This window comes from Simochromis diagramma, unplaced genomic scaffold (assembly GCF_900408965.1).
Source record: "Simochromis diagramma unplaced genomic scaffold, fSimDia1.1 OVJJ01000208.1, whole genome shotgun sequence".
Classification (NCBI taxonomy): Eukaryota; Metazoa; Chordata; class Actinopteri; order Cichliformes; family Cichlidae; genus Simochromis; species Simochromis diagramma.
Genome location: NW_024386789.1, coordinates 1,743,864 through 1,770,732, shown reverse-complemented (window position 1 = coordinate 1,770,732; position 26,869 = coordinate 1,743,864). Strand labels below are relative to the sequence as shown.

The 26,869-nt window shown below is 44.3% G+C and overlaps 1 protein-coding gene across 4 annotated transcripts in view; it reads left to right on the top strand.

The window, feature by feature from the left end:
* bahcc1b (BAH domain and coiled-coil containing 1b) overlaps positions 1–26,610 on the top strand; it is a 67,056-nt gene extending 40,446 nt beyond the window's left edge. For all 4 annotated transcript variants that reach the window (XM_040023251.1, XM_040023250.1, XM_040023249.1 and 1 more), the window contains 20 exons: positions 914–1,086; positions 1,693–2,077; positions 2,976–3,896; positions 6,729–6,910; positions 8,223–8,359; positions 8,621–8,725; positions 10,676–10,754; positions 10,913–11,087; positions 11,175–11,342; positions 12,555–12,719; positions 13,274–13,518; positions 15,143–15,305; positions 15,516–15,633; positions 16,092–16,167; positions 16,258–16,366; positions 16,456–16,572; positions 18,409–18,537; positions 19,069–20,510; positions 22,186–22,422; positions 24,529–26,610. In XM_040023251.1, the coding sequence (XP_039879185.1) occupies positions 914–1,086; positions 1,693–2,077; positions 2,976–3,896; positions 6,729–6,910; positions 8,223–8,359; positions 8,621–8,725; positions 10,676–10,754; positions 10,913–11,087; positions 11,175–11,342; positions 12,555–12,719; positions 13,274–13,518; positions 15,143–15,305; positions 15,516–15,633; positions 16,092–16,167; positions 16,258–16,366; positions 16,456–16,572; positions 18,409–18,537; positions 19,069–20,510; positions 22,186–22,422; positions 24,529–24,738 (5,336 nt within the window). In that variant the 3' untranslated portion in view covers positions 24,739–26,610. The remainder of the gene's footprint in view (positions 1–913; positions 1,087–1,692; positions 2,078–2,975; positions 3,897–6,728; positions 6,911–8,222; positions 8,360–8,620; positions 8,726–10,675; positions 10,755–10,912; positions 11,088–11,174; positions 11,343–12,554; positions 12,720–13,273; positions 13,519–15,142; positions 15,306–15,515; positions 15,634–16,091; positions 16,168–16,257; positions 16,367–16,455; positions 16,573–18,408; positions 18,538–19,068; positions 20,511–22,185; positions 22,423–24,528) is intronic.
* Positions 26,611–26,869: the final 259 nt, after the last annotated feature.

The following is a 26,869-nucleotide window of genomic DNA, read 5'->3' as shown; positions in this document are numbered from 1 at the left end:
TTGTATCATCAAAGCCTCTGCCATTTCTCTCCCAGAGTTTTAGTATCATTGGCTAATCATAATATAATGCTCAACTAAGTCCTTCTGTCAGTGGGACCATGTTTTATAGCTTCGTTAATGGGAGCAGCTATTCTGCTGCCCCCCCTCTGCGTGTGCCCGGCATTATGCAAACCATTTTAACTGGCGTTTCATCTCTCTTGTGGTGGAGCACTGATGTGTTTGGACTGGACTTTGTGCTTTCTGTGTGTGTGTGTATGTGTGTGTGTTTAAAGTTGTGTTCACGTCTGAAACAATACGATATGTGAAGGGTTTTATTGGGCACCTCAGCCATTGCTGGAGAGACAAAAGTGTTTGTCTTTGTGTGTGTGTGGTGAGTGTGTGTGTCAGCGCTGCTTTGCAAACAGGCTGTGAAATTTAATTATCTCCCGCCTCCCTTGCCTCGCTCCGTGAGAGTTCCTGTGGAGAGGGGAAGTGCATCCACTGAACCCTTCCCCTGGGAAACATTAGCCCACTCAGGCTAATCTCACAGAACAAAGGTTCCCAGCGACAAGGCAGCCAAGGAGGGATGTGTGTATGTGTGTATGTGTGTGTGTGTGTGTATGTATACTCATATGTGTGTATTCACATTCATATGTGCTAAGGGAGAGGATGTGATGAAACTATGTGTTTCCCTGTAAAGAAAACCTGCATAGAAAGCGTTAAAAGTGGTGATTACAGGTTGTTAAGCATGCATTCACTATTCAGTGATTGTGTCTGAGGCCAAAACACAGCTCATTCGGGCTACAAATGGTCTATTTTCAGTCTTGCAACAACATCCATCAATGTCTTTCTTCATACTTTTTACATTTTTTTTTTTTCTTTAAATCAAAAGAAAACACTCAGCCGTTTCTCTCATTTACAATATCTACTCTAGATGTTCTGGAGCCCTCGGGTCTGTGGCCTCCTGTTTATGGAGGCAGAGGCCCCCCTCCTCACCTGCAGCATCACCCAGTTTACTCCCGCCCCTCCTTTCTACGGCAACAGGAGCTGTACGCCCTGCAGCAGCAGCGAGCCATGGAGCATATCCAACGCCAATCTTTAGGACAAGTAAGACCAGTATAAACCAGAAACCTATGACAATGAGTTATTATTGTGAAACTGTGGACAAATGAGAATTAGGAAATACGCTGAAGTTGCGCAATGGCACTTCTTCCTCGTTTCAGCTGTTATGACTACAATACGCGACCACTACTGAATTGTTTGAAGATCTCTCAGTGCAGATATCCTGACTTCTTAACACTGAAAGAAAAACATATGCAAAAATCACACTCAGCAATATTTATTTAAGCCAATGACTTCCTCTTTTGTTGGAGAATGGTTTTACTGATAAAGACACATTGATGTGTTGCTTTTACGCTTTCACATTTGCCAGATCATTTGGCAATCAAGCGGTGTGGTCATTTCTACAGTTCTTCTCCCCCCCCCCCCCTGCTTTTCTGTCATGTTTTTTTTTTTTTTTTTCAGAATTAATGTTTGTGTTTAGATGCAATTTGGCTTGTCTTATACAACTGCATTTCCTGCTGTCATACAGTCGTAACTGGCCATGAAGATCAAAGTGTTAAATTAGCATCGTGTAACACATTTAAAATGTATTCATCCAATCATTGTAAGGATTACTTCTCAATCGCTTGTTCTCCGTTTCTTCTCTCATAGAGAAAACATGATGATAGCACCATCACCCTGGAAGATTCAACTCATCAATCTCCACCATCCAGGACTCCCTCTTCTTCTTCTTCATCCACGTCCACTGCCTCCTCCCATGCAGCCAAACCCTTCTCTCACACCCCACCTCCACCCAAGACATCCACACCATCTCCGGGAATGTGCCCCACTAGCCGTCAGTCACCCTGCTACCACTCCCCATCCACGCTTCCGCACCCGCCAAATCCTCTGACTCCTGCACCGAGCCCTGCTGCAGCAGCTCCCCGCTCCCCAGCCCTCAGCCCTGCTCCTTCACACCTCTCTAAAGGACTGGAGAGGGGCAGTGACAGAGGAGAGGGACAGCCACCTCAGGACTACCCACAATCCCTCGAGCCAGGTTTGTGTGTGCAGAAGCTCCCGTAGGCTCGTTAATGAATCCACTGTCTGAACTGAAAAATCTGTGCCAGCAGGCTGGACCATCAGATAGCATAAAGATGGCGAAACAGGACACAGAGACAGACAGAGCATAAGAGAAAAAGAAAGAGGGAGAGTGATGGAGGCCGCTGCTGCTGAAATGCAGCACTGGGCTTTGAAGTGTGGTATTCTTTTGATTTTGCAGAAATTGTTTGAAGCATGGCTGGTCCCTTACTCAGTGTGTCCTTGAGTGTATGTGTGCACTTTTTTTTTCTGTGCGAGCCAAAGAGGGACAGCGGGCAGGCAAGCCATTAAGGTCAGAAAAAAGCATATGGGCACTCTGTCCATGTATGTGTGTGTGTGACCTGCCAGTGTGCATATGTGTGTCAGTGAAGGTCAGTGAAATCTTCAGATAGAGCCTCCTTATCCTTCAGGGGTCCTTGAGAAGAACACGCGGAAGGATACGCATTCATCTGGCTGCGTTGTCAGGGGGGCGGAGGGATATCATCAATAATAAGAGAGCAGGGGTGACAGGGCTGGCGCTGCAATCACAGGAAAACGGCAGGGTGTCATCAATATCCCACCTAGATCTATATACTTACACTTCTACACCCACACACACACATGCTGTATAATACACACCACTGTGGGCACATTGTGTTTTCAGCACCTTGCTGTTAATGTATTATGCCAACTGTAATCACTGGCTTCATCCTATCTACCTGAACGGAATTGCAATGAATTTAAAGAACAAGAAACTACAAATATTTTCTATTTGTTGCAGATAAATACATTTTGTTTCCCCCTATTTCAGGCTGATTTACAGGCTTTAATGCTAAAGAAACTATTTGACCAGTGCGCTCTCTCCCTTTCTCCCCCAGACTTGCCACCTGTTTATACTTACCCTCCGATCACCATGGGTTACAAGGCCGGGCCCTCGCCTCCAGAGGCTCGACTGGCTGAGCAACCTATGTTGGAGGATGAGCCGGCAGAGCCTGACACTAAGTCCCTCCCACACCAGTGCCACATCAAGCCTCTCACTGTTGAAGTTGAAGAGCTGGGGAAGGAAGACAATGAGAGGGTCTGTGAAGTGGTGGAATCCCAGTGTGCACTTACAGAGGAGGCGAAGCAGGAAACAAAAGGCTGCTCGGTCTCTCAGCCTCAAAGTGAGATTTCTGGATTGCCGCCATGCCCTTTCCCAGCTCCAGTCCCAGATCCAGCCTGCCCAGCCACAGCCACAGGCAAAACCCTAAAAGTAGAGCTCTCCCTGGGTTGCCCGGGCCAGCAGGCTGGCCTGGAGGAGCCCCAGCTACCCGAAGAGCAGGAGAATGATAGGGAGGATGGAAAAGAGGACATCGAGGGGGATGAGGGAGAGAAAATTCATCCCAAACCAACAGAATGTACAGTCTCTGTGCCTGAAGAGCCTGGAAAAGTCGAGGCAGAGGAGGATGGGCACAAAGAAGGAGAGAATGTAGAGGTAGTGGAGGATGAGGAGGATGATGAGGGGGATGAGAGAAGACCAAGTGAGGGCTTGGTGAAATTAACGTGTAGCTCTCCCGCTCCTACCACATCCGCCGACCCGATCGTCCCTCCAACGGCAAGTACAGCAGCTCAGCTCCAAGGGGCCTACATGTGGAGCCTGGAGCTCCTAATCGCCGCAGCTCTGTGTGCCACCAGAGATGCCTTGTACCCACCTGTACCTGTTGACCAGGCCCCGTGCCCTTCACCCAACCACGGCATGGAGATGCTGGGGGAACTGGCCGAGCTTGAGATCCAGCAGAGGAGCAGGGCGAGCAAAGCAGGTGAGAAGAAATTCATTTGAGAATGCATCGTCTGTCTGTGTGGTCTAATCTGCTTACACATCTACAGACATTGGTCCAATTCGAAACCTATGAAATGAAACCAAAATAGTTCTAAACAGCCCCAATAATTAGGTCTGCCTTTCTTACATTATCTTCTTATAGTAAAAAAAAGACCTAAAAAAAGACTAAAATGCCCTTGAAATTGAGATCAAGGAAAAAGAAAAGAAAAAAACTGTCACCATGCTTTTCTTCTTGCTATACAATCACACACACTTACAGTGAACACATGAGAGAGCTTTGGGAGATGTGTGCAATCCAGATGTGTCTCATGTCACACACACCAACACACATGCACAGACACAAAAAATTTCCCACTAACTATCCTGCTTCCTTCCTCAGCTCTGTTTCTCCGCTCCTGCCTATAGACCAAATTTTTTCCCTCTGGGAAGGATGCTTATGTGTATATGCCAGTGTGTGTGCATGCACGTGAAAGTATGTGTGCATTTTGAGGGGACCCAGAGACGGACAAGCTAAGCTTTAGAAACAAGCCAGGACGCACACACACACACACACACACACACACACATACTCTGCCCAGTGTGTCCCCCAGGCTCTGGCGTCTTGCTTTGCTAATTAGACCCTTTCCTTTAAAACACTTCTCCTGTAAGCGCTCCTATTTTCCTCTCGTCCCTCTGAGAGAAAGTGTTTTTATTTATGCCAGCATCTGTGTGTGTGTGCGATTTGTACGTGGCGTGCACGCGGCTGTGTGTGTGTGTGTGTAAGCTGTTAAGTAATCCCAGATGAATCCCTGCTCTCCTCCATCAGAGTCTACGTGTCTCTCCACCAGGCTGCTTGCTCCCTGCCTGCGCCTCCTCCCGCCTCTCCTCCCTCTTTGTTACCCCCCCAACACACGTCTCCTTTTTCTTTTTTCTTTCTTTCTTTTTTTTTTTTTATTAAACCAATGTAATCTTGTGTGTAAATCCTGCCTCTGCAAGCCTTGTTGACGGAATTAATAAGTGTAAAAATCATAAGTCGCTCAGCTGCTGTCTGTGCATGTGTGTGTGTCAGAGATACAGCGCGACTGTGCATTTGTTTACATGTGCATGCACGTGGTTAGCATGTGTAATAGGTGTGAAATCAATAAGCCCTGTTGTGGCGTGGAAAACGTTCTTCAAGTTGCAACACATTTATTTAACCCCCCCCCCTCCCGCTCTGACCTCATCGCCGAGAATGTTATTAATACCGCTGATGGCGTTTTTGTCATTGTGAATGCGTTGGGGGAGATGAAACCGATCCCAGACAGATGCGTTTATGGCGTTCCTTGATGCAGAAGGATATCTCAGCTGTTCACTGGAGATCACAATTACAGATTAAGGAATCAAGAGATGTGCCCCCCACCCCTTCTCTTCTTCATGAATTATCGCCATTACTTCTATTTACACGTAGACAGAGGAGGTATTTGTGTAATTTATTCCTTCGCATTTCCTTTATTTTGAAATTTCACACCAATAAATTCCTTAATGGTCTCTAATGATGACTAGGTCCACAGCAGCTGTAATGGTTTTTAATTTTCCTCTACTGTTTTTGTTTTTCCCCTTGAAATCCCCTGTGCCGCCTCTTATTACACCCTTCACCCCCGTTAGAGACACGGTATGGTATTATTACTGTGCAAAGATGAGTGTGTGCGTGCGTGCATATGTGTGTCTGTGCGCTGTAGGCGGAAGGTATCTATCGATTGTGGCCATCCTCCAGGATACTAAACTAGGTGTGGTGATGTCAGTAGTGATGTCATCCTGTCAGGGTAATCGGAGCATGCCATTGGCTCAGAGGTCTGACAGATGAGATGGCATTGACCTCTGCGAGCCGGGACAGGACAAAGCCGCATCTCTCAGCTCCTTCCCGCTTGCTCTGTCGCTCTCCGAGGAGTTACCTGTCAATCTCACATCCGTTTGTTCACGCACGCTCTCGTTTCTCTCTTCACAGACAAAGACTTCCCTCCTTTCTTTCGTCGCTATTTGCCGTGTTTTTCTGTCTCCATCTTCCACTCACTCACACACATACACACACTCACACAGGTCTTAATGATGTCAGGTGTCAGTGAATGGGCCTTGCGGCTCCAGTACACAGTGGGAGTGAATGAGGAAGACCTCTCCTCACCTGGCTCTCTTCTCCTTTCCTCGTCTCCTTCTTTTCTCTCCTCGTCTTCTTCTCTAAGGGGAAATTGGATTCTGTCCATGTCCATAATGAGGAGATGTAGGAGAATAAATAGATAGCTCAATAAACACTTTGCCTCTTATTGCTTCTCCTCCCCTTTACTCCCCATCCCTCCCTCCCTTTTTCTCACCGCATCCCACAGTCCTTCTTCTCCTCCTTCTCTTACCATCTCTCCAATTCTCCCTCACATAGCCTCACGCAGTTTGCCCATGTCTGCGTAGCTCAGCGAAAATGCTGTAGGGTGCCTGTGTGTATTCTAAATGAGTGTATTTTATTTGCATGTGTGTGTGTGTGTGTGAATGTGTGTGGACCGTCTCATGAATATTCCGTTTCATCTGCCGCTGCCGTGACAATGACAGAGTTAATGACAGTGACAGATGTAGAGATCGTTCCCCACAACCCCCCCTCCCATGCGTGTGTGTCTGTGTGTACGATTAGGCATGAACACCAGTATACATCAAATAAACTACACAGCTAATATCATAAATATCACCACTTTTCAAGACGCCGTTTCATCGCCCGAGAAATAAATCCTTTCAGCACACGGCGTGTTTTATAACCAGGTGTCAGCCGCTGCGGATGTACCAATCTAAATCGAAACAATCTGTCTCCGTGCAGGTGAGGAGAACGTGCCGACCTTTGACCTCCACAGTCTGGCGACTCTGGTGGCCGCCCGTGCCCTGGAAGTCGGAGGGGGACGGGTAGATGTGGATGCGGATGGTGCCGTGGACCAGCAGTGTCCAATCAGGAAGAGGGTGAACCTGCGCAGGAAGTGCAGCTGGACGCCTCGGCACGAGCCGGTGAGGCACGGGTGTATTTTGTGTTTGTGCATGAGGACGTAAATCAGTGAGGATTCAAAACGTGGCTCAATGGAGTGCTGAACAGTTTGAACACAAATGAATTGTTTTATACTTGTTGTAAATAAAACCAAAACATTTTATTTATTTTTTTAAATCTAATTTCTGAACTGAACAGCTAAGAAATCATAAAGGAAAAAGCCTGTTGGTTATTATCAGGGATACAAATGAGAAATAGACTAATTTCTAAGAGTTTAAATACTAAGATTAAAGCAAACATGCCAGTAAATTCAACATAAAACATGTAAAATGAACATTTTTACTACATCATGACTTAATGTGTTTTATTTGGCTCTTTTCCCCCCCAGTTTTCCACCATGTAGGTGCCCAGTATTTCTTAAATTATTTACAGCATAATTTATTTACACTCTCCTAAAAGAAATTCCCTTTTATTCTCTTATTTCCCCATATCTACTTTTAAGCACTGGTGGGAATCGATGAGTGTTTTGCATGCACTGATCCATACAATAAAATGACACCATAAATTCAGTGGAATCACACGATAAATGTTGGAAAATCACACTATAAAATGAATGCATTGTGTAGTGTAGCAAACGAACACTAAAACACGGGTGCAATAAATATAATCTATCATAAGAAACAAAAAGCAGTGTGGATTAAAAACAATACACTGTGTGTTCACTGAATAACTGAGCAAAACATGTTAGTGATCAAATAAAATGGATGGATGAAATTTAGAAAAAAAACTCTTTTAGTTTGATCTGTGTTGAAATTAAAAATAAAACATTTTCATATTTTTTTGTAATGTTCAAGTAAAGATGACACAAGTGCTTCCTGTGCGGTGGAGCTTTACATTTCTTATTAAATTCAAAAAACTTCAAAGCAAGATCCAGCTTCACCAATGCTATCAGGTGTTTGATTTTAAGACTTCAATAAGCGCACATTTATCCTACAGATTATTAGATAACTACTTGGTGAAACCTTTTTAACGTTTACATATTGATTTTACTTATGCTAATATTTGTTTTCTGCGACAGAAAGTGCCTAGGGAACTACATCAGCCTATTAGAAATCTGCCAGTAAGAGCAGAAGTTGTTGATTTGCTAAAATTAACTGCTTCACACAAACGTGTGAGCGTTTGGTTACAGGAAAGTCCTCAGCAAGCTGGCCAAACACAAGCTGGCTACATATCCAATGACTGCTGTGCTGAAGTTGGTGTTCAGCATTTAAATTCCTCTGCTCTGTGTGTGTGTGTGTGTGTGTGTGTGTGTGTCCTTGTTTGTGTGTGTGTCAGGTGTGCCCAGTGAAGGGCTCCATGGAGACCATGGGAGGGGAGGAGCTGGCCATGCGTGTCCAGCTGGCTGAGCTACAGCGCCGCTACAAAGAAAAACAGAGAGAACTGGCCAAACTACAGAGGAAACACGACCACCAGTGAGCAGAGACAACACACACACACACACACACACACACTTATTTTGTCTAGTCTGAATTCTGCATTCCAATATTCACTCTTCTGCTTTCATGCTGCATCCTCCTGATTTATCAGGACTTGCTGCCTGCTCATATTTAATGCAGTTTGACCTGTAGCCGATACAAGCTTCTTCCTGATTTCTCCCGCTGTCCGGATTGCATCTTTAATCTCCCTCTCCGTACCACTCCACCTCCTCTTCCTCCTCCTTCCTCTCTCTGCAGGAAAGAGGAGACATCTCGAAGCCCTGCTCGCCGGGGGCCCGGCCGCCCCCGTAAGCGCAAGTCCACCCCCGGCCCAGCTGCTGCAGAGAGCTCCAAAAGACTCAGGTCAGTCCTCTGATATTGCGTTGGTATAATCAGTGTGATTGGCAAGCCCAGCTCATTCATCCTGATTTCTGTTTGTGTTTTTAGTGAAAGGCATGGTTGATTTTCAAGAAGTTCTTCTTCAGCTGAATTGATTCGAATGCTCTCTAGCTGATGATTTGCTTGATTGGGCACTGGAAGGAGCTGCTCACACACACACACACACTGATGCACACACAGACACACACACTCACATACACAGTGGGGGTTATGTGATGGGAGCTGTAAGCTGGGTGTGATTTTTAATGAGAGATGGTAATGGAGATGAGGGCTTCATTAATCACCATTAATCACTTTTAATCATATTTATCACTTGTATTGATTATGTCCTGATTCCATGCGAACCTCCAGCATATATTAATACAGCTGGACAAAGTTCTGATGTACAGTTATTACAGTGATAAATGACTCCACGCCACCCCCACCAGCTGCAACACGCAACCACACATTATTTAACACCTCACACATGCAAACCTCCACACTGACTCACATTCACGGACACACGCACGTGTGCTAGTGTGTGCAAGCAGCCGGGATTCAGCAGTGATAAATGTGTTTTCTCATGATGCCCCACCTCTGTTAGCATGTGCACCCCTCGCCTTGATAAAATGATTAGAGAAACTCGAGGTTTGTCACGGTTACCATGATTAGAAAGCGCTAATGAAAATGACAATGAAAGCCTTTAGTCATACATGCCAGTGCACTACACACACACACGCAGAGAACTTGTTTAATTAGTAGAGCTGGGTGCTCCGTGCCTGAGCAGCATTTCTGTTGTTATTAACAAGCAATGTATCATTTGTTTATGCTTTCATCTTCTAATGAGAGTCGGGGTGTGGGTGAAATAAAGCTGAAAGAAAGCGAGATGAAGAGGAATGGTAGCTCTTCTAAAGTCTGCTGACTAGTTCTCTTGATATCTGGAATATGAAGCATATATGGTGAAAGGTGTGCGGATAGCCAGCTTGGATTTTATAGGTGAACCTAGCTTATCGTCTCACCTCTTGCCAGTTGCTCTTGAAGTGATTGGGCTTTTATATAAAAGTTATATAAAAAATTGTTAAAAGCACTTTAAAGAACCTAGCAACCACCTTGCTGTTTTGTGCCGTGTACTCCCAAACACTAATTTGACTGAATCTCGGGTTAAACGTCAGTCATTCAGGGGAATGAAACAGACAAAGGTGATCTGGATAGTTAGAATCTTCCTCTCCTCTGCTCTGCTCTCCTGGGAGCAGAGATGCTGAGAGCCAAACCTTCCCTCTCTGGGAATATAGGATTCACCTGCCTCAGACACCAGCTGCTAACTGTTGTGTGCCTATGTGTGTGTATATGAATGTTAATGTGTGTGTGTGTGTGTGTGGACTGCCTGTGGTGCGAGAGAGCATGCGGGCAATGAAGGAAGGACAGAAAGAGGGAGAGAGAGGGAGGAAGGGAGGAGTAGTGTTCAATAGAGGTTAGTGTTTATCGATTGAGCCCTGAAGCTCCGGTCAACGGACAGACTCCCCCGAGACTGCTTCATTTCTCTCTCTCTGTCTCTTTCCCTCCCCCCTCAACCATTCTCCTCCACCCACTGTCTCTCTCTATCTCTCCCTCTTCTCGGCTCTCTTCACGACAGATAATTTCTTACCCTTTTTTAGTCTCGCGATCCGAATATTCCCGTGTTTGCCGTCAGACTGCGCCGAGGCTGTCTCTTACCTCATCAAAGTTACGAGACAGACAAGATGAGTGGGAAGAGAGCGAGACAATGAGTGAGCTTCAACACAGATAGAAGGGACGCTAAGAAGAAGAAAGCAAAAAAAAAAGGGAAATGCGGAGTTGCAGTGAATAAAGACGTGTGATTAAGCTGATTCTTTGTTTTCACATAGGATAAATTCTCATTCAGCTGCGTCCCTGCTGTGTTTTTATGGTTTTTTTCAGGGCTGGACTGAATGTACTGGAGGAAAAAGCCAGGAATTCAATGTCCAATCACAACTTCAAAAGCCTCAGCACTGCACAGGTCAGCCACTCGCTGCTTCTCATGGTTCATCCGCACACACAAACACACACGCTGAGAACTATTTCCTCCTGCTCCTGTTTTTGGGTTTTTTTTCTTTTTCTAGATATTTCAATTAGCAGAAAGGAATGAGTCAATAATTAGTTGTTCCCTGACTGCAGATGAAAGCTCGTTGTAAGCACAGAGGTCGACCCAGCGCCCTGAGCTCCAGGCTGGCCAGGCGGGTGACCCAGCTGAAGCAGAAGGCTGCAGCCCAGCGTGGTTCACAGTCAGCAGACATGCTGCACAGCAGCGAGAAAGACGCGTCCAAGAGTCACTGCAGACAAGGCGGAAAAGGTGGGGGAGAGAGAGGGTGCATAAAAACACTTGTTCACTAGGCAGCACCTCAAAACTCAGCTCACCCCTTTTCTGCTTATCTCTCAGACCTGCAGCAATCCCACTGCGCCGCTCAAACCGGGAAGAGGAAGAGAGGTCGAAAGCCCAAAGTTCCCTTGGACATCAACCCTAACAGACCTCACCACAAGGACAGCCGAGTTATTGAGAAGCATGAAATAGATGATGAGAAGAGTGACAGCGAGAGCTCAGAGCATGGTGAGGTTTTTTTTCTTGATATACAGTCTGGTTGTGTCGCCTTGCCAATTAACCAAAAAAGGATCACGCAGTTGATGCTTTGGCCGTAAAATTTTACAGCCTTTTTTGGTCAATGGAATGCACACATTTTGCTGATAAGAGCTTTATGACAAAACTACAGTTTCAGAAATTTGGAAAAACTCACTGACAGTTTCACATGCGAGTCAAGCGGCGCTTATTTGGTGTGTGGGTCAAAGGACACCAACCAGATCTTGTGAGATTTTGCTGTGAGATTGTGTGTGTGTGTGTGTGTGTGCATGTGGAGCATCTGAGAGTGAGATGTCTGCCGTCATCAGGGGTGTCCTCTCACTTCCCAGCTCGTCTGTCACACTGTTAAAACAGTTAACGACTTGCCACGGGCATGCGACACGGCCCTCCGCCCTCATCGGCATATGGTAATGTGAGCCTGCCCTGGCCTCCCCGTTCAGAATGTCACACCCAGCTCCTCCCATCTCTCCTTAACCTCTCCAACCTTGTGAAAATGGCCACACTGAAGTGCCTCGACTTGAGGATACACAATGACACCCGTCCTGACTTTTAACGGCTCGCCAGAGAGATGGGTGCGCCATGAAACCAACATAACATGGAGGAAAACACTAGAATTTCACTGACCCCGTGGCCTTATTGGCATGAAGAATTTGTGGTTCAGTTAAGTGTGTGTGTGTCTGTGTGTGTGTCTATCTGTGCGTGTGTGTGTGTTTGCCAGTGTTTGTATGTGTGTCAGGGAAAGCGTTGAAGAGAATGCCATGTAAGTGACAAGTGTGTCAGATGTGTCAACACCCGACGCGACCCCTGCAGCCAGCGAGACACAGCTGCCATTAACAATCTGTGTATGTGTGTGTGTTGTGTGTGTGTGTGTGTCAACATTTGCTCCCTGTCACAGCAGTTAAGTAACAAGCAGGGCATTATTGTTTAGCCATTAAAGAAGGTTTGCTCATTGAGAGTTAATTTGTGACGAAATGCCCGACTTTTATAGACCCTCATAGAAATTTGACTTGCTTGGCATTTGAACATGCGTGCATTTAGCAGCAGGCCCAAAATGTTAAGGAATCTCGAAAGCTCGCTGTCGATGCATCTCATCGAGTGAGTCCTTGGCTGTTAACAGAGTTTACATATAAATGACTTGAAGCGCTCTGACTCTCATACTGATGTCGTGATTTCACAATTTCACAGAGGAAGATGCCAGCTATGACAGCGAAGACGGAGCCGGTGACATCAAGATTAGCTCATCCTCTAAAGAAGCTCCTGCAAACCCTGCTGGGGGCATATCTTTTTCATCACAGTCCTCCAAGCTGCAAACAAACCAGAAAGCCAGAAGTAGGAGACCAGGACCTCTTGGTGAGATGTTTATACATATCTTTAGATTTCCAGGAGACAGATTTCCTTTCTTCCGTTTTTCTGGACTGGTTGTGTTTATTTTCTGAATGGACACTTTTCCATAAGGAAAATTCCATGAATAGAGACTGGGTACACCAGGCATTTACATATCATGTTATCTGTTTGAACTGCACACTGTTGCGTTAATGAAAAGGCATGCACAAGGATTATAACATGTTGTGTCAGTAACAGGAATAACTGACAGAAACTTTCCTCTCATAAGTCAACAGGTTTGAATGGCAACGTTCACTTGAGTAGTTTTTGGCTATTAACGGTCATGCAAATTGTGATGTTGCTCCCATATTCAGAGGAAAACATTATTTTCTCTTCAGATGTCGAGCGAAGCTGAAGAGTTACAATCTATTTTGCATGTCGTCTCCTCCTCTTTTCCCTTCACATGCATGTTTCTAAAATGTATCTTTTTTCACAAAGAACCATAACCCGATCATATCAACTTGATATCAGTTTTAACACGCTATCTTTAATTTACATCATGCTTTCGTCTCCATCCTCAGGCATGGGGATCTTACCCACCACAGACCAAAGGAGAGCACCCCTCAGGCCAGGCCTCGCCAACACAGAGAGGAGTCGTGCAGATCACCTGCCGACCAACAGAGCATCTCCCCTCAGCTGGGGCGTGTTGCCAGTGGGCTGCAGTTTTGGCGACAGCCATGAAAACCACAGAGCTCTGACTGAGGCGAAGAGGATCAGCAAGGAAGATGAGAGGAAGACCTCTGCAGGACAGAGCTTTCGTGGAAAGGTGGGACATTGGATAGCGACGTGTAAACTGACATTCAAACCTCGGATCCCCCCACTCAACTGCCACACCTGTGCATCTCTGTGGCAATGATCAGAGGAAAGAGAGGGCACTGATAAAAAGCAGCACTTCTGAAATTTTTTTTACAACTTACTTTGCATGACCGCTGCTGATAACGTTTGTTATTTGCTCCCTTGCACGGAATAGGAACTGTACTTTGAAAGAAATCATGCAATATTTGTAATTAATATGATGCGCTGAGGACAGTGCAAATAAATGCTCTCCCAAAGTTTATTTATTTAAGGGAGAGAGAGTTTATGTGCTCTACAACTATTTGTTTCCCCTGATCACTACACAAAGTAGTAGGATTCGAGAACGGAAAGGTGAGATACAATAGCCACATTTAGAAGCTTGGTGGAAAGGTTTTATAGTGAGCATTGAGCTGTTACAGAGTGCTAAACAAGGCAGAAATAAAACATGATTTTTGAGTAACAAAGCAGAAGGGGAACTTCTGAGGGCAGGTGACTCAGAGGGTTACTCCCTTTGGCTACTGCATGCAAAGTAAAGCTGAGAAAGAGAGAAGAAGAATTAGGAAAAGCCCTCGCCGCAAGTTCACTCCTTGCTTGTTTAGGTGTGAGCCACACCCTGCCAGGAAGTCTTGAAAATCCCGTAGATTAACACTGACAGCGCCTACCAATAACTCCTGCTCCCATACGGGCAGATGCTTAACATCAGCTATAAATCAGTCACTGTGGCAAATGCATCGTTTGCTGTCGTTATAGGTGCATGTTTGCAGGCGCGCCGGCTGTGCTAACAGACCGCTGGCCTCATTTTATCTGTGCGAGCAGCGGTTGGCGAGACACTCGCATTTCGCTTTAATGTGAGATGCCCTCAGGTTGCTTTAGTCTTTGAGTCATTGCAAGGGAATGTCCAAAAACACATAACTCCAAACCAAACAGAGGAATATAAAGATAATCATTGGCCTTAATGCTTCACACACCCATGCGTGCTGGCACACAAACACACACATATCAGCGGCGTTAAAAGGAAATAGTCACCCATGCCCTCTGGTGACGAAACTTCTATTAATGATCTCTTGATGTGGAAAACCTAACACACACGTCAAATATTATGAACGCTCTTCTTCGGAAAGCCTAAATACAAGCAGAAACCTGTTGGGCGAGCTTACTTACTTCGTCAGTCATCTGTCATCTTTGGATAAACTAGCTGAAACCGGTCTGGAGATGGGTAGTATCTGGTGTGCGTTTATGTTCGTACGCGATGGTGAGAACATCAACCTCAGGTCAAGAGTCCTCCAGCAATAAGGTGGATGTGCAATATGTGCCGCCTGTGCACAAACAATGGCAAGTGTAAAAACTAAAAATTTTAATAAAAATAAACCAAGAAAAACAAAACAAAACAACTTCCTTGAGGCTTTAATGAAGTATCACATTACAAAAGACATTGACGCCTGGGGTTACTTTCCAATGATGCATTAACCACATCAGTTACATCAGACTGAATCGACTCTTTTAGTTGTCTGCAGGTCCTGTGTACTGATAATTAGTTTGTGTACTACCACATCCTGCTTTCTGACCACTGATGTAATGTCCGGTTTCTCTTTTAGGAAAAGGGTTATGCCGTGAGCAGACTTCTGCAAAGCTTCGCAGCTGATGATGGCTTTCGCTTGGATGAAGAGAGCAGCTTCTCTGAGGGAGAGGAGGATGAAGAGGAGGAGGCCAAAAAGCTGCTGGTCCATCTTCCTCCCAACATGCCTTCCAGAATACCTGGTAAGTATAAACGCTGACATATAACTTAGTATTACACAGAATCACAGGCTTGCTTTACCACACAGAAATGCTCCGCGTCTGCTCCTGCGTCCATCTCCTCACATTGCACCGAAACTGACGAGCTCACTCAGTGCATGCTCAAATTTTGTATATCTCAGCTTTTTTCTTCTGCATCAATCCATCTTTTTACTTTTTCTACTCCCTCCGTAGCTCTGCCAAACTGTGTGTTAAGTAAAGAGATGTTGGTAGATGGACTGAAGATCCTCATCTCCAAGGAGGACGAGCTGCTGTATGCCGCCTGTGTCCAAACTTTGGACCTGCCTGACATGTAAGACCCCATTTTCCTGTTAGTAGTGCATAAGGCATTTCCACTTTCTGTTTTTTTGTTTTTATCACAAATGTGCTTGTCAATGCAACAATGTGACATATCAATCCCTCAAATACAGGTATCTTTATTTGAGGGATTGATAAATTGTTTATTAATCATGAGATCTGGAGTGTTTTTCGAGAGGCGAAAACTGTGGAATTTATCACCAAGAAGGCATTTAGCAGCAAGACTGTTGTGTGATTTTCAAAACACTCGAAAACCGAGTATATTTAAATGCCTGGCAGCTGTGAGAATCCTGACAAACAAGTTGCTGAGATAATTACAAAGCCTTAGGACAAAACCCCTTTTCTTGGTTCCCAGAAGACTGCTTTGAAATGTAACAATAAAAACTGCTAAAAATTGGAACTCATAAATTAAAATGACAGTTTTTTTTTCAATGTTTTAATTTTTTTTTTTAGATTTAGTGTTGTAATTGAAGGGGAACGAGGAAATCGCCCCAGGATATACTCGCTGGAGCAACTGCTACAGGAAGCAGTAAGTGAGACCCCTTAGCCTGTATAACGTTTGCAGGTTTGTGATGACCTTCATCTGAAAAGTTTTGCAATTTTTTTCTCTCTTTTCCAGGTGCTGGATGTGAGGCCACAGACCGAGGCCATCCTGACTGCAGGGACGCGAGTGTGTGCCTACTGGAGTGAGCGCTCCCGTTGCCTCTACCCTGGCTACGTCCACCGAGGTGAGTTACACATGCCAATCGCCTCACGCTGCACGCAATAACAAATCTTCCCAGCAACCCATGTTCTCCCTACTGTGTTGGGCAATTAGGAGGTCCAGGTGAGGAGGAGAAGGACGGCAGTGTGATGGTGGAGTTTGATGATGGTGACAGAGGAAGGATCTCCCTTGTGAACATCAGGCTTCTGCCCCCCGGATACCAAATTCGCTGTGAGTATGGCTTTGACTATAGGAGTTATTGAAAAAAGAAGCAGTGCAGAAGTGTATTACATATATATATATATATATATATATATATATATATATATATACATATTAGGGGTGCAACGATACACAAAATTCACGGTTCGGTTCGGTTCGATACTTTGGTGTCACGGTTCGATATTTTTTCGATACAAAAAAATGTTCATGCCTTTTTAATTTGTCATTTATTAAAATTATAAATATATATTTTAACTCAAAAGTACAGTTTTTAAATTTAACCCTAACCCTTGTGCGTGTTTTTTTTATTTTGACAGCGAATGCGCACCTGCGGACCACTTATGTGCAGCCCTGGTTATTTAGCTCGTCATATTGCAGCCACAGAAATTATTTTGTCCATGAAACCATAAAGCTGCACTTTCTTTTTGCCTTATAGTCTGATTTGTCATAACTTCTCCGTTTTGTGGTAAGCTTTTCTTTGGCTGTCACTTCTTCACCCTGACCTGTCTTATTTGGCTCAGCAGAACTAAAATATATATCGTGCTGCTTTTACACACGCACTCACATAAGCTCAGCGATTCTCTGCGCGATCAACCTCTCACATGTTTAAGCTGCGGGAGATTTCACTTGTCATGTTTGCGTAGTAAGCTAACGATTAATAAGACGATGTCAGAGGAATTGGTGCACAAATTATCATCACTCACAGATCAGTGCTGTCGCTCTCTATACACAGTTCGCACGATTGCAAAGTGAAAGCAAAAAAACAAGCGCAAATTCAAACGCGATTTCAATATGTCACATATTGACAGTGGCTCACCAATGCCAATGACATAATTACCCAGCTACATTTCTGAAAGAATACAAAAGCATTGACATATATTTTTCCTTCCTACAATAGCCCGACGGGCAGGGCAGAGATAGATTTTGGTAGCCCGACTGAAAAAAATCGCTAGCTCCAGGACGTTGGGCTAGCGATCTTGCAAGCCCTGTATCTGATTGAGGAATCACTCATCTTTGGAAAAGAGTTTATTACAGAGAAATGTCTCTTTCCAAAATAAAAGCTATACTATCCGCTTCTTCTGGGCTATATTCTCAGCAGCATAAGGAGAATCATGTGCTAACAGCTGTCTAAATGACTCGGCTAAAGTTAGTAGCATGCTTATTGTTTTTGTCTTTGCACTAGGATGATGTCAGCGTAAATGTGCAGTCATATTCGTTGTGTTCCCACTAGTGCTTTCAGGTTGATCTCGTTGAAATGACCTTAACGCCACAACACAGCAAATCTCCGTTAATGAGCTACCCCTGATCGCCCCGTGCATGGGGCTAGACGGCCAACACGTTAACAAGCTAACTGCGCTAACACACTAGTTCCCACCCATGTAATTGAGTATTGCATGGCACATCCAACATACTGTTTTACTTTAGTCCATGACTCGCTTACCTTCAGGGTCATACGTCACATGAAAACCAAAATAATTCCAAACGCCAGATCTGAATGTTGCAAGGAGAGCTTAACTTCTGTCTTGCTAGCTTGCCCTGCGCTCTTCCTTCTGACTATGCTGTCTGTGTTGAGCGCTCAGTGGATCTGCGCTCGACAGTGCAGCCTAGGCGGAGTAGTCGAACGCAGATTCACTGAACGCTCAACACAGACAGCATCGTCAGAAGGAAAGTTGATAAAATAAATTACAAATGTTGTATTGTTCGATACATATGCGTACCGAACCGAAAGCACTGTATCGAACGGTTCAATATCGATACGAATATCGTTGCACCCCTAATATATATATATATATATATATATATATATATATATATATAAATCACTTATCAACCCTTTTCTGTCAGGTGCTGAACCCTCTCCAGCGCTTCTGATCTCTCCTGGACGACGAGGTCGACGAAGCTCCACCCAGGAGAAGAAAGACACAGAAAAACCACCCAATGAGTCAGAAGGAAGGCCTCAGGAAAAAAGACCAGGTAGGAGAGAAGGAACGACGGCTTAGATGAATCTGTAGGGACTGAATATCTCTTAGGTTTTAACATATATACTGCCTGAGAAGTGCAGATCCACATGCATACATGCGAAGCAAAGCCTCTTACTGTTCCAACTATCAGCTAATAATCAGGAGCTCAGAGTGCAGGTTCAATACCCAAAGACTCATAAATTTACATTCCTAGTTAGCCACCTGTCATTTTGTCTAAGTGTAGACTACCTACATAAATCATGATTTCATCAAATGTCGTCGGTGTCCTTTGTGAAGTTAAGCAACAAACAAGTAACTGATCTCAAAGTAAGAGTGACAATAAAACTGGGAGGAGAGACAGGTTTACCAGGTTTGTTGTAGTTTGAGTAATGGATATGTTGAAACTTAGGCAGGTGAAGATGAAGGAGATAAAGATATTAAGTTTCACTAAAGCCCTTACTTCCACAATTAATCATAGTTTGTTCGTTAGACCTGACATTTTCTACTGATATTAACTTCCCTCTGGTGCTGGCTCCTTTTACAGTTGGTAGACCGAAGAAAATACATTCGGTGCCTAAGACTACCAGCACACCGACATCAGTGACTGACACCATAACAAAAGGCAGCTCTTCCATGCTGAACTGGTGCGTTCCCAGGAAGAGACCGCCAGTGGATTTCTTCCTTTTCAATGGGACGTCCCGTAAGACCCAGAAAAAGATCAGAGAGCGAGACTTGGGGTTATTTCATCGGCCTTCCTCCCACTCTTTGGCTCCACCAACCCCTATCAAAGGCATCTTTGGCTCTCCTTTTGAAGTTGACTCATTCAGTAGTATTGCTAATGGGTACTCTACCTTTGGAAGTGGTGGAAACTCTGGATCTGGGAGACCAGTTAACGCAGTAGCCTCCATGGGGCTCCGGGACTCCTCGTCTTCTTCTTGCTCCTCGTCTGTCACCATGGGTATGACAGCTGGGAGCCGGAAGCCAGCGAGTGAACGTGACAGGAAACACTTTCTTGTGAAGTTAGACCACGAAGGAGTGACCTCTCCTAAAACAAAGAATGGCAAAGCCTTGCTTCGACTAGGGGGGGCTGCAGTGAGAATAGGGAAGAGCCACGCCTCCACAGGGGCACCGCTGCGATACATCCAACCCTCCCTCCTGGTGAAAGATGGCAAGAAGGGAGGAGGGGAAAGAGACAGTGGCGGGGCCCGCTCTAAGGCTCCTGTAAAAGGCGTTCCACATCTGAGAAAGGATCTTCTATCGGCTGGTCTCGGAGTTCAAGGCGGAGATTACAGTTTGGACTACCCGAGTGACTGTCCAAGCTCTTACTCGGAGCTGGATGAGGATGATGAGGATGACGGTCAAGACCCTGACACACGAAGAAGAACTGTCTCGTCCCATCGGGGTGGTCGTTTTCTGTCTCGTCACGCCATCTGTTTCTCATCATCTTCCTCCTCCTCTTCCTCTTCCGGCTCCATCTCCTCTTCATCCCTCTGTTCCTCCGACAATGACTCCTCCTACTCCTCTGATGAAGAGTCCTCCTCTGTGCTGCTGCGCCGTGCACTGCTCCAACAGGACAAACAAAAGCACAGACAGAGCATGAACTCTGATCTCCTGAGCCCTGATCTTGCCACCTCCAACTCCTCTCCATCTTCTTCATCTCCAGCTCATGGCTATGTGACAAAAGCCAACATGGCCATGAGCTCAAAGATGAGAGCCGACAGAGTAGAAGACAGAAAGGACTACGTATCAAAAGGAAGTATGATGGGTAACAGCAGCAGCACAGCTAAGAACCAGTTAAAGAGGAAGGATGGTCCCAATACCCACCATCACAGTCAAAGCAGTGCTGGCCGCCAGCAGCTGAAACCTGTCTCTAAGGACCCGGCAACAGCTAAGAAGCAGAGGATGTCTTCACCCGAGCCCCTGCCCAACATGGCTCCTCTACTGCCTGGACGCCAGCTCTGGAAATGGTCCGGCAACCCCACACAGGTAAGAAGATTTGTGTAGTATTTGACTACTTTTTTATCAGTGTTTAACAAGGCTTAAGAGATGGCTATTTGTGAGTAATCAGTGTTTATTGATTAGTCTATTGTGTTCCCAGACTGTTTTTTGGCACTGTTTCAGCTTTTTTGTCATTGTGAGAATTTCCGAGCAGCTTTGATTTCTAATTACGTTCTCATAACTAAGTCATTTGTTTCATAATGCAAATATATTATTTTGCTTTTATTGCTTTTACAAAATCAGCTGATCTAAACCTGCTGGCTCAGTCCATATGTGTCTGTGAGTCCTGCTGGCAAATCGTATACGGTGCTATTTAACCTGCATAAGGCTCATACATTTGTTCTGCAAGTAGCTTGGCAACCGACCTCTAGCCGAGCTCCTCTATTTCACGATGTTCTTGGTGTTTCTGACTTCAGCTTTGTCTGTTGTCACTGATGCTTGCTCAGTTCTGCTGCTTTTCCAGCATTTTGACCTTCCATATAAGCAAATGAAAGGCCAGAGTCACACCACCAAAATAAACCTCATCAGTCAACCATATATTGACTAAAGGGGTCTTGCCAGACTTGTCGAGTATCAGTATCCTACTTAAGTCCTCCGATCTAAGTAGGTTACTGATTGTTGCTCCAGTTTCTGCCGTGTCATACCTTGATTACACACAGTAAATGCGATGATCAAATATGGTCTATCTCAGATTGCGTATTCTGCTTCAGACTTTGTACACATTAGCAATCTAGCTTAGTTGGTGTGCTTAATCTGTGAAATTGTTATCCAGTTTATTAAGTTGCAGTCCCGAGATAACAGAACAAAACCTTTTGAACAACCGCTGCCATTCTCTTCTTTCATCCTATCACGCTGTTTGCTTAGTAAACACCACTACATCTGTCGTCTGAGACGTGCAGCTCAAAAAGAAACTGACCCTTCGGTCAGTAAATCAAAAGGTGCAGCACAAATATAAGTACATTACTCAACTTGTGCATAAGATTCAGTATTATTGCTTTATCAGAGAGGATTACTGGTGTTATTGTAAATGTTAGGTGCTGGAAATCATCCACTAAAAGTATGTTAGATGAATACATTATGGTGGCCCTGAGAAAAACACACACTAGTAAATAGAAAATGTAAAAAAAAACCCAAAAAAAAAAACCCACAAAAGCTTACAAAAACCTTAAAAATGTGGAGTTGACCGAGCATAGAATTAATTCAAGTTGAGCTCAATGGTTTGAATGGTGCATTTCATTTGCTTTTGTCTGTTTGCAGCTGGTGTGCATCTGCAAGCCACCTTGCAACCCATCTGTATCCTAGCTTTTCCTTTCGTGTTGTATTTGACTTTATCATTGTTGTCACTGATGTCATTCATTCTTCTTTTTCTTACTGCCACTTTTCCCACATCCAGCTTCGGATGGTCCCAAAACAAAGTCACGTTGCCAAATATAGATTATTGAAGATAGAAATATCCATACCTTAAGATTATACTAAAAAAAAGGAAGCTGACTGGGCTGGGTTTTTTTCTCTTTTCTTTTTTTTTTCTTTTTTTCTTTTGTGTTGGACAGATTTTGTTGGATTGGTAAATTATACTGAACCTTGCCCTAGTCTACTCTGGTGATGAAACAAACTGTAGAAACTGTCTAAATCAACTGAGTGCTGTTTTCTCTTTCCTTCACAGAGGAGAGGTCTGAAGGGTAAAGCCCGCAAGCTTTTCTACAAGGCCATTGTGCGGGGCAAAGAAACAGTGCGTGTCGGGGACTGCGCTGTGTTCTTGTCACCCGGCCGGCCCCAGCTGCCCTATGTGGGCAGAGTGGAGAGCCTCTGGGAGTCATGGAGCTCCAGTATGGTGGTCAGGGTCAAGTGGTTCTACCACCCAGAGGAGACTCGCCTGGGGAAGCGACACCGTGACGGCAAGGTAAAAAGTGGGAAGTGCATGCAGAATTTCTGGAAGGGAAATGGCCAAATTAACAAGACTGTGAAGTTTTCATGAGCATATATTACTTCTTTTTATTCCGTACCCCCAGATGATTGAACTTCCACTTAGATCATAAAGCTATTAATATTTGCAGATCTCTAAAAACTAAGCGTACGGTGACTCAAGATTAATCTAAGCTTTACATAGTCATGCATTTTATATTTCTGGAAATGAAATGGTTTATTTGGAATAAAGAAGAATAAGCAAGATGTTTAGACTGAGCAGGAGCATATATTGTACAGGGAGTGCAGAATTATTAGGCAAGTTGTATTTTTGAGGAATAATTTTATTATTGAACAACAACCATGTTCTCAATGAACCCAAAAAACTCATTAATACCAAAGCTGAATGTTTTTGGAAGGAGTTTTTAGTTTGTTTTTAGTTTTAGCTATTTTAGGGGGGATATCTGTGTGTGCAGGTGACTATTACTGTGCATAATTATTAGGCAACTTAACAAAAAACAAATATATACCCATTTCAATTATTTATTTTTTACCAGTGAAACCAATATAACATCTCCACATTCACAAATATACATTTCTGACATTCAAAAACAAAACAAAAACAAATCAGCGACCAATATGGCCACCTTTCTTTGCAAGGACACTCAAAAGCCTGCCATCAATGGATTCTGTCAGTGTTTTGATCTGTTCACCATCAACATTGCGTGCAGCAGCAACCACAGCCTCCCAGACACTGTTCAGAGAGGTGTACTGTTTTCCCTCCTTGTAAATCTCACATTTGATGATGGACCACAGGTTCTCAATGGGGTTCAGATCAGGTGAACAAGGAGGCCATGTCATTAGTTTTTCTTCTTTTATACCCTTTCTTGCCAGCCACGCTGTGGAGTACTTGGACGCGTGTGATGGAGCATTGTCCTGCATGAAAATCATGTTTTTCTTGAAGGATGCAGACTTCTTCCTGTACCACTGCTTGAAGAAGGTGTCTTCCAGAAACTGGCAGTAGGACTGGGAGTTGAGCTTGACTCCATCCTCAACCCGAAAAGGCCCCACAAGCTCATCTTTGATGATACCAGCCCAAACCAGTACTCCACCTCCACCTTGCTGGCGTCTGAGCTGGAGCTCTCTGCCCTTTACCAATCCAGCCACGGGCCCATCCATCTGGCCCATCAAGACTCACTCTCATTTCATCAGTCCATAAAACCTTAGAAAAACCAGTCTTGAGATATTTCTTGGCCCAGTCTTGACGTTTCAGCTTGTGTGTCGTGTTCAGTGGTGGTCGTCTTTCAGCCTTTCTTACCTTGGCCATGTCTCTGAGTATTCCACACCTTGTGCTTTTGGGCACTCCAGTGATGTTGCAGCTCTGAAATATGGCCAAACTGGTGGCAAGTGGCATCTTGGCAGCTGCACGCTTGACTTTTCTCAGTTCATGGGCAGTTATTTTGCGCCTTGGTTTTTCCACATGCTTCTTGCGACCCTGTTGACTATTTAGAATGAAAAGCTTGATTGTTCGATGATCACGCTTCAGAAGCTTTGCAATTTTGAGACTGCTGCATCCCTCTGCAAGATGTCTCACTATTTTTGACTCTTCTGAGCCTGTCAAGTCCTTCTTTTGACCCATTTTGCCAAAGGAAAGGACGTTGCCTAATAATTATGCACACCTGATATAGGGTGTTGATGTCATTAGACCACACCCCTTCTCATTACAGAGATGCACATCACCTAATATGCTTAACTGGTAGTAGGCTTTCGAGCCTATACAGCTTGGAGTAAGACAACATGCATGAAGAGGATGATGTGGACAAAATACTCATTTGCCTAATAATTCTGCACTCCCTGTATGAGCAAAGACAAAAGTACCATGAACACTTTCAAAACCTCAAATTTTCTCATTGAAAACCCCACAATCAAAAAGGTTTTTGTATACTCCGTAGTGTTTTCACTCCTACAAATACCTTTTTGATTGTGGGGTTTTCAATGAGAAAATTTGAGGTTTTGAAAGTGTTCATGGTACTTTTGTCTTTGCTCATTAGCGATCTGTTTAAATATGACATTTATTCTATTCTTCCAATTGTCTCTCTTCCAGAATGCCTTGTATCAGTCGAGCCATGAGGATGAGAACGATGTGCAGACAATTTCCCATCGGTGTCAGGTGGTCAGTAAGGCTGAGTATGATCACCTGATGCGCGAACACAAGCCGGGTACCACGGCTAATGACCTCTTCTATCTGGCCGGAACTTATGAACCAACTACAGGCCAGCTGGTCAGTGCAGATGGCATGGCTATTGTGTCCTAGCACCACCAGCTAGGAAAAAATCAGAAAACTGACCTTGTCTCCGGAGTTTCTAGGATGGTTCTTCAGAAGACAACAGGGGGACAAAGGCAAATCAGGACAAAGAACGGAGGGCTTTGGTTACTGATTTACACGAGAAAAGGCGCTAGCCCGCCAGATAAAGCCTGGCAACACTGGCACTTAAGAGGAGACTGGTTTGTTCCGAGGAAAATCTGATCGACGTCAAATTTAACCACTTTATCAGAGCATCTTGTAATTGTGGCGAGATCGCTGCAAAACAAGTAGAGAAACCAAGGACATGAGCACTTTGGAGTGTAGTATTTCTGGAGGCATAACGGAGACTTGGCTTCCTGAAACAAAGAGAGCAGCAGAGAGCGTCTGCTAAGGAGAGACATGCTGTAAACCACACTGGTTTGGATGGTTTTAATGGTCTTATACTGGTAGTGTAACTACAACGCGGAGATTGAAAGATATCCAACAGGACCAATAAACACTGTAGTTTGGACTGTGTGTTTAAATGTGCGTATTTGTGTTTGCAGAGTGGCTGCGATGACCCTGTTTGACATATAATTAGCTCTAAGTAAATAGTGCTTTAGCGTGTGTTTATACTGTACGTGTGTGTGCGTGTGCGTGCGTATGTGTGTGTGTGTGTGGTCATGGACGGGTGTGCTCATACAGCAAAGATGTCGACGTCATGGCACACCGGTGGGCATGCCTCTGAATATTAATCAGCCCAGTACTATTAAACGTGCAGTTTTCAGTCTTTGCGACTGAAACACAACATTAAATTTTTTGCTCTTTTCAAGCCATACACATCAATACCTCTCTCTCTCGCATGCCCCTGCTCGGGTGCGGAGACACATGTACAGGTAGTTGGATTGTTTATTTGAACTGTGCGTGCATGTTGGGTGTGCGTTCATATGTGTGCGTGGGAGCGCGCCTGCGCTTTGTACAGCATTATGGGAAGGATTACATGATGTAAATAGTATATATTTGTTCTTATTTCTTGTTTTTCTTTTTGCAGAGAAGATTATTTTATTTAGATTTTTTTAGGGTGTGTGGGTGAGTCTGGGGTGGGCGGGGGGTGGGGAGGGATGTCAGCCTCTAGCAGAGGTTTCTTCGCTCTCGATGCACTGAACAGTATCAGATGTTTGGATTGGACATCAGACTGTATGACTGATGTGATGACTTTGTGGTTGTAGCCTCTGCTTTAGGCAAAGGGTAAATATGTAGAAAGGGTATTTGGGAAATGTTTTTTATAATGTAATCAGACAAAAAAGCTCTTTTTACTTGTGTCCAGTTCTTTCTTTCTTTTTTCTCTTTATATTTTACTCCGTTAGGTTAAGAATGTGCATTTCCTTGTTTTGTTTTGTTTTTTCATTTTTATTTAATTTTTTTTTTTTTTACAAATACTGGAAAAAGCAAGCTGACTTTCTGCTGTTCTGCGATCCTGAAAGAATCTTCTGTATCTATTCTAGCCTGTATTATAAAATGTAGATATTTATCCGGCAGCAAAAAGAAACATACCAAAGCACCTGTGAGTTTACGCTTCACCACATTAGAAGAAGGAGGAAAAAAGGAAGAAAGAAACAATTTTATGAAAGACGCTCAATCAAATCTGAATCTGGGACCTCTGCAATCACCGAGGTATTCGACAGAGTTCCCTCTTGTTGTCCGCTCGCGTACATCCGGCGTTGCTATGACGGCCCCTGTTGCAGCAACATTGTCTGCACACCGCCCGGCTGATGCACTTGAGGTCTCAATGGCAACCAGAAATGGCGTCACGTGACTGTGAAGGACAATCAGAGCCAATCAATCGGACAATGCCGAGGGACAAAAAAAACAAAAAAAACAAGGATCAAATCATGACTTATGCTTCTTGTCACTTTTATTCCTGCTTTGCCAAAAAATGTCTATGTGTGTGTGGGTGTGTGTTGTCTTTTGTTTTTTGTTTTTTTATGTTTGTTTGTTTTCGTCATTTACCATTCTGTTCTTGTTTATGCAAGCCTGTGCTGGCTGTCTGTGTGTCGGATGTAAAGGGGGAAGAACATGAATGCAACCCCCCCTCCCCCCCCCTTTTTTTAACTGACTTTTAACAACATTGTTCCTGTTACACTGCAAAGCAAAAGCTTTA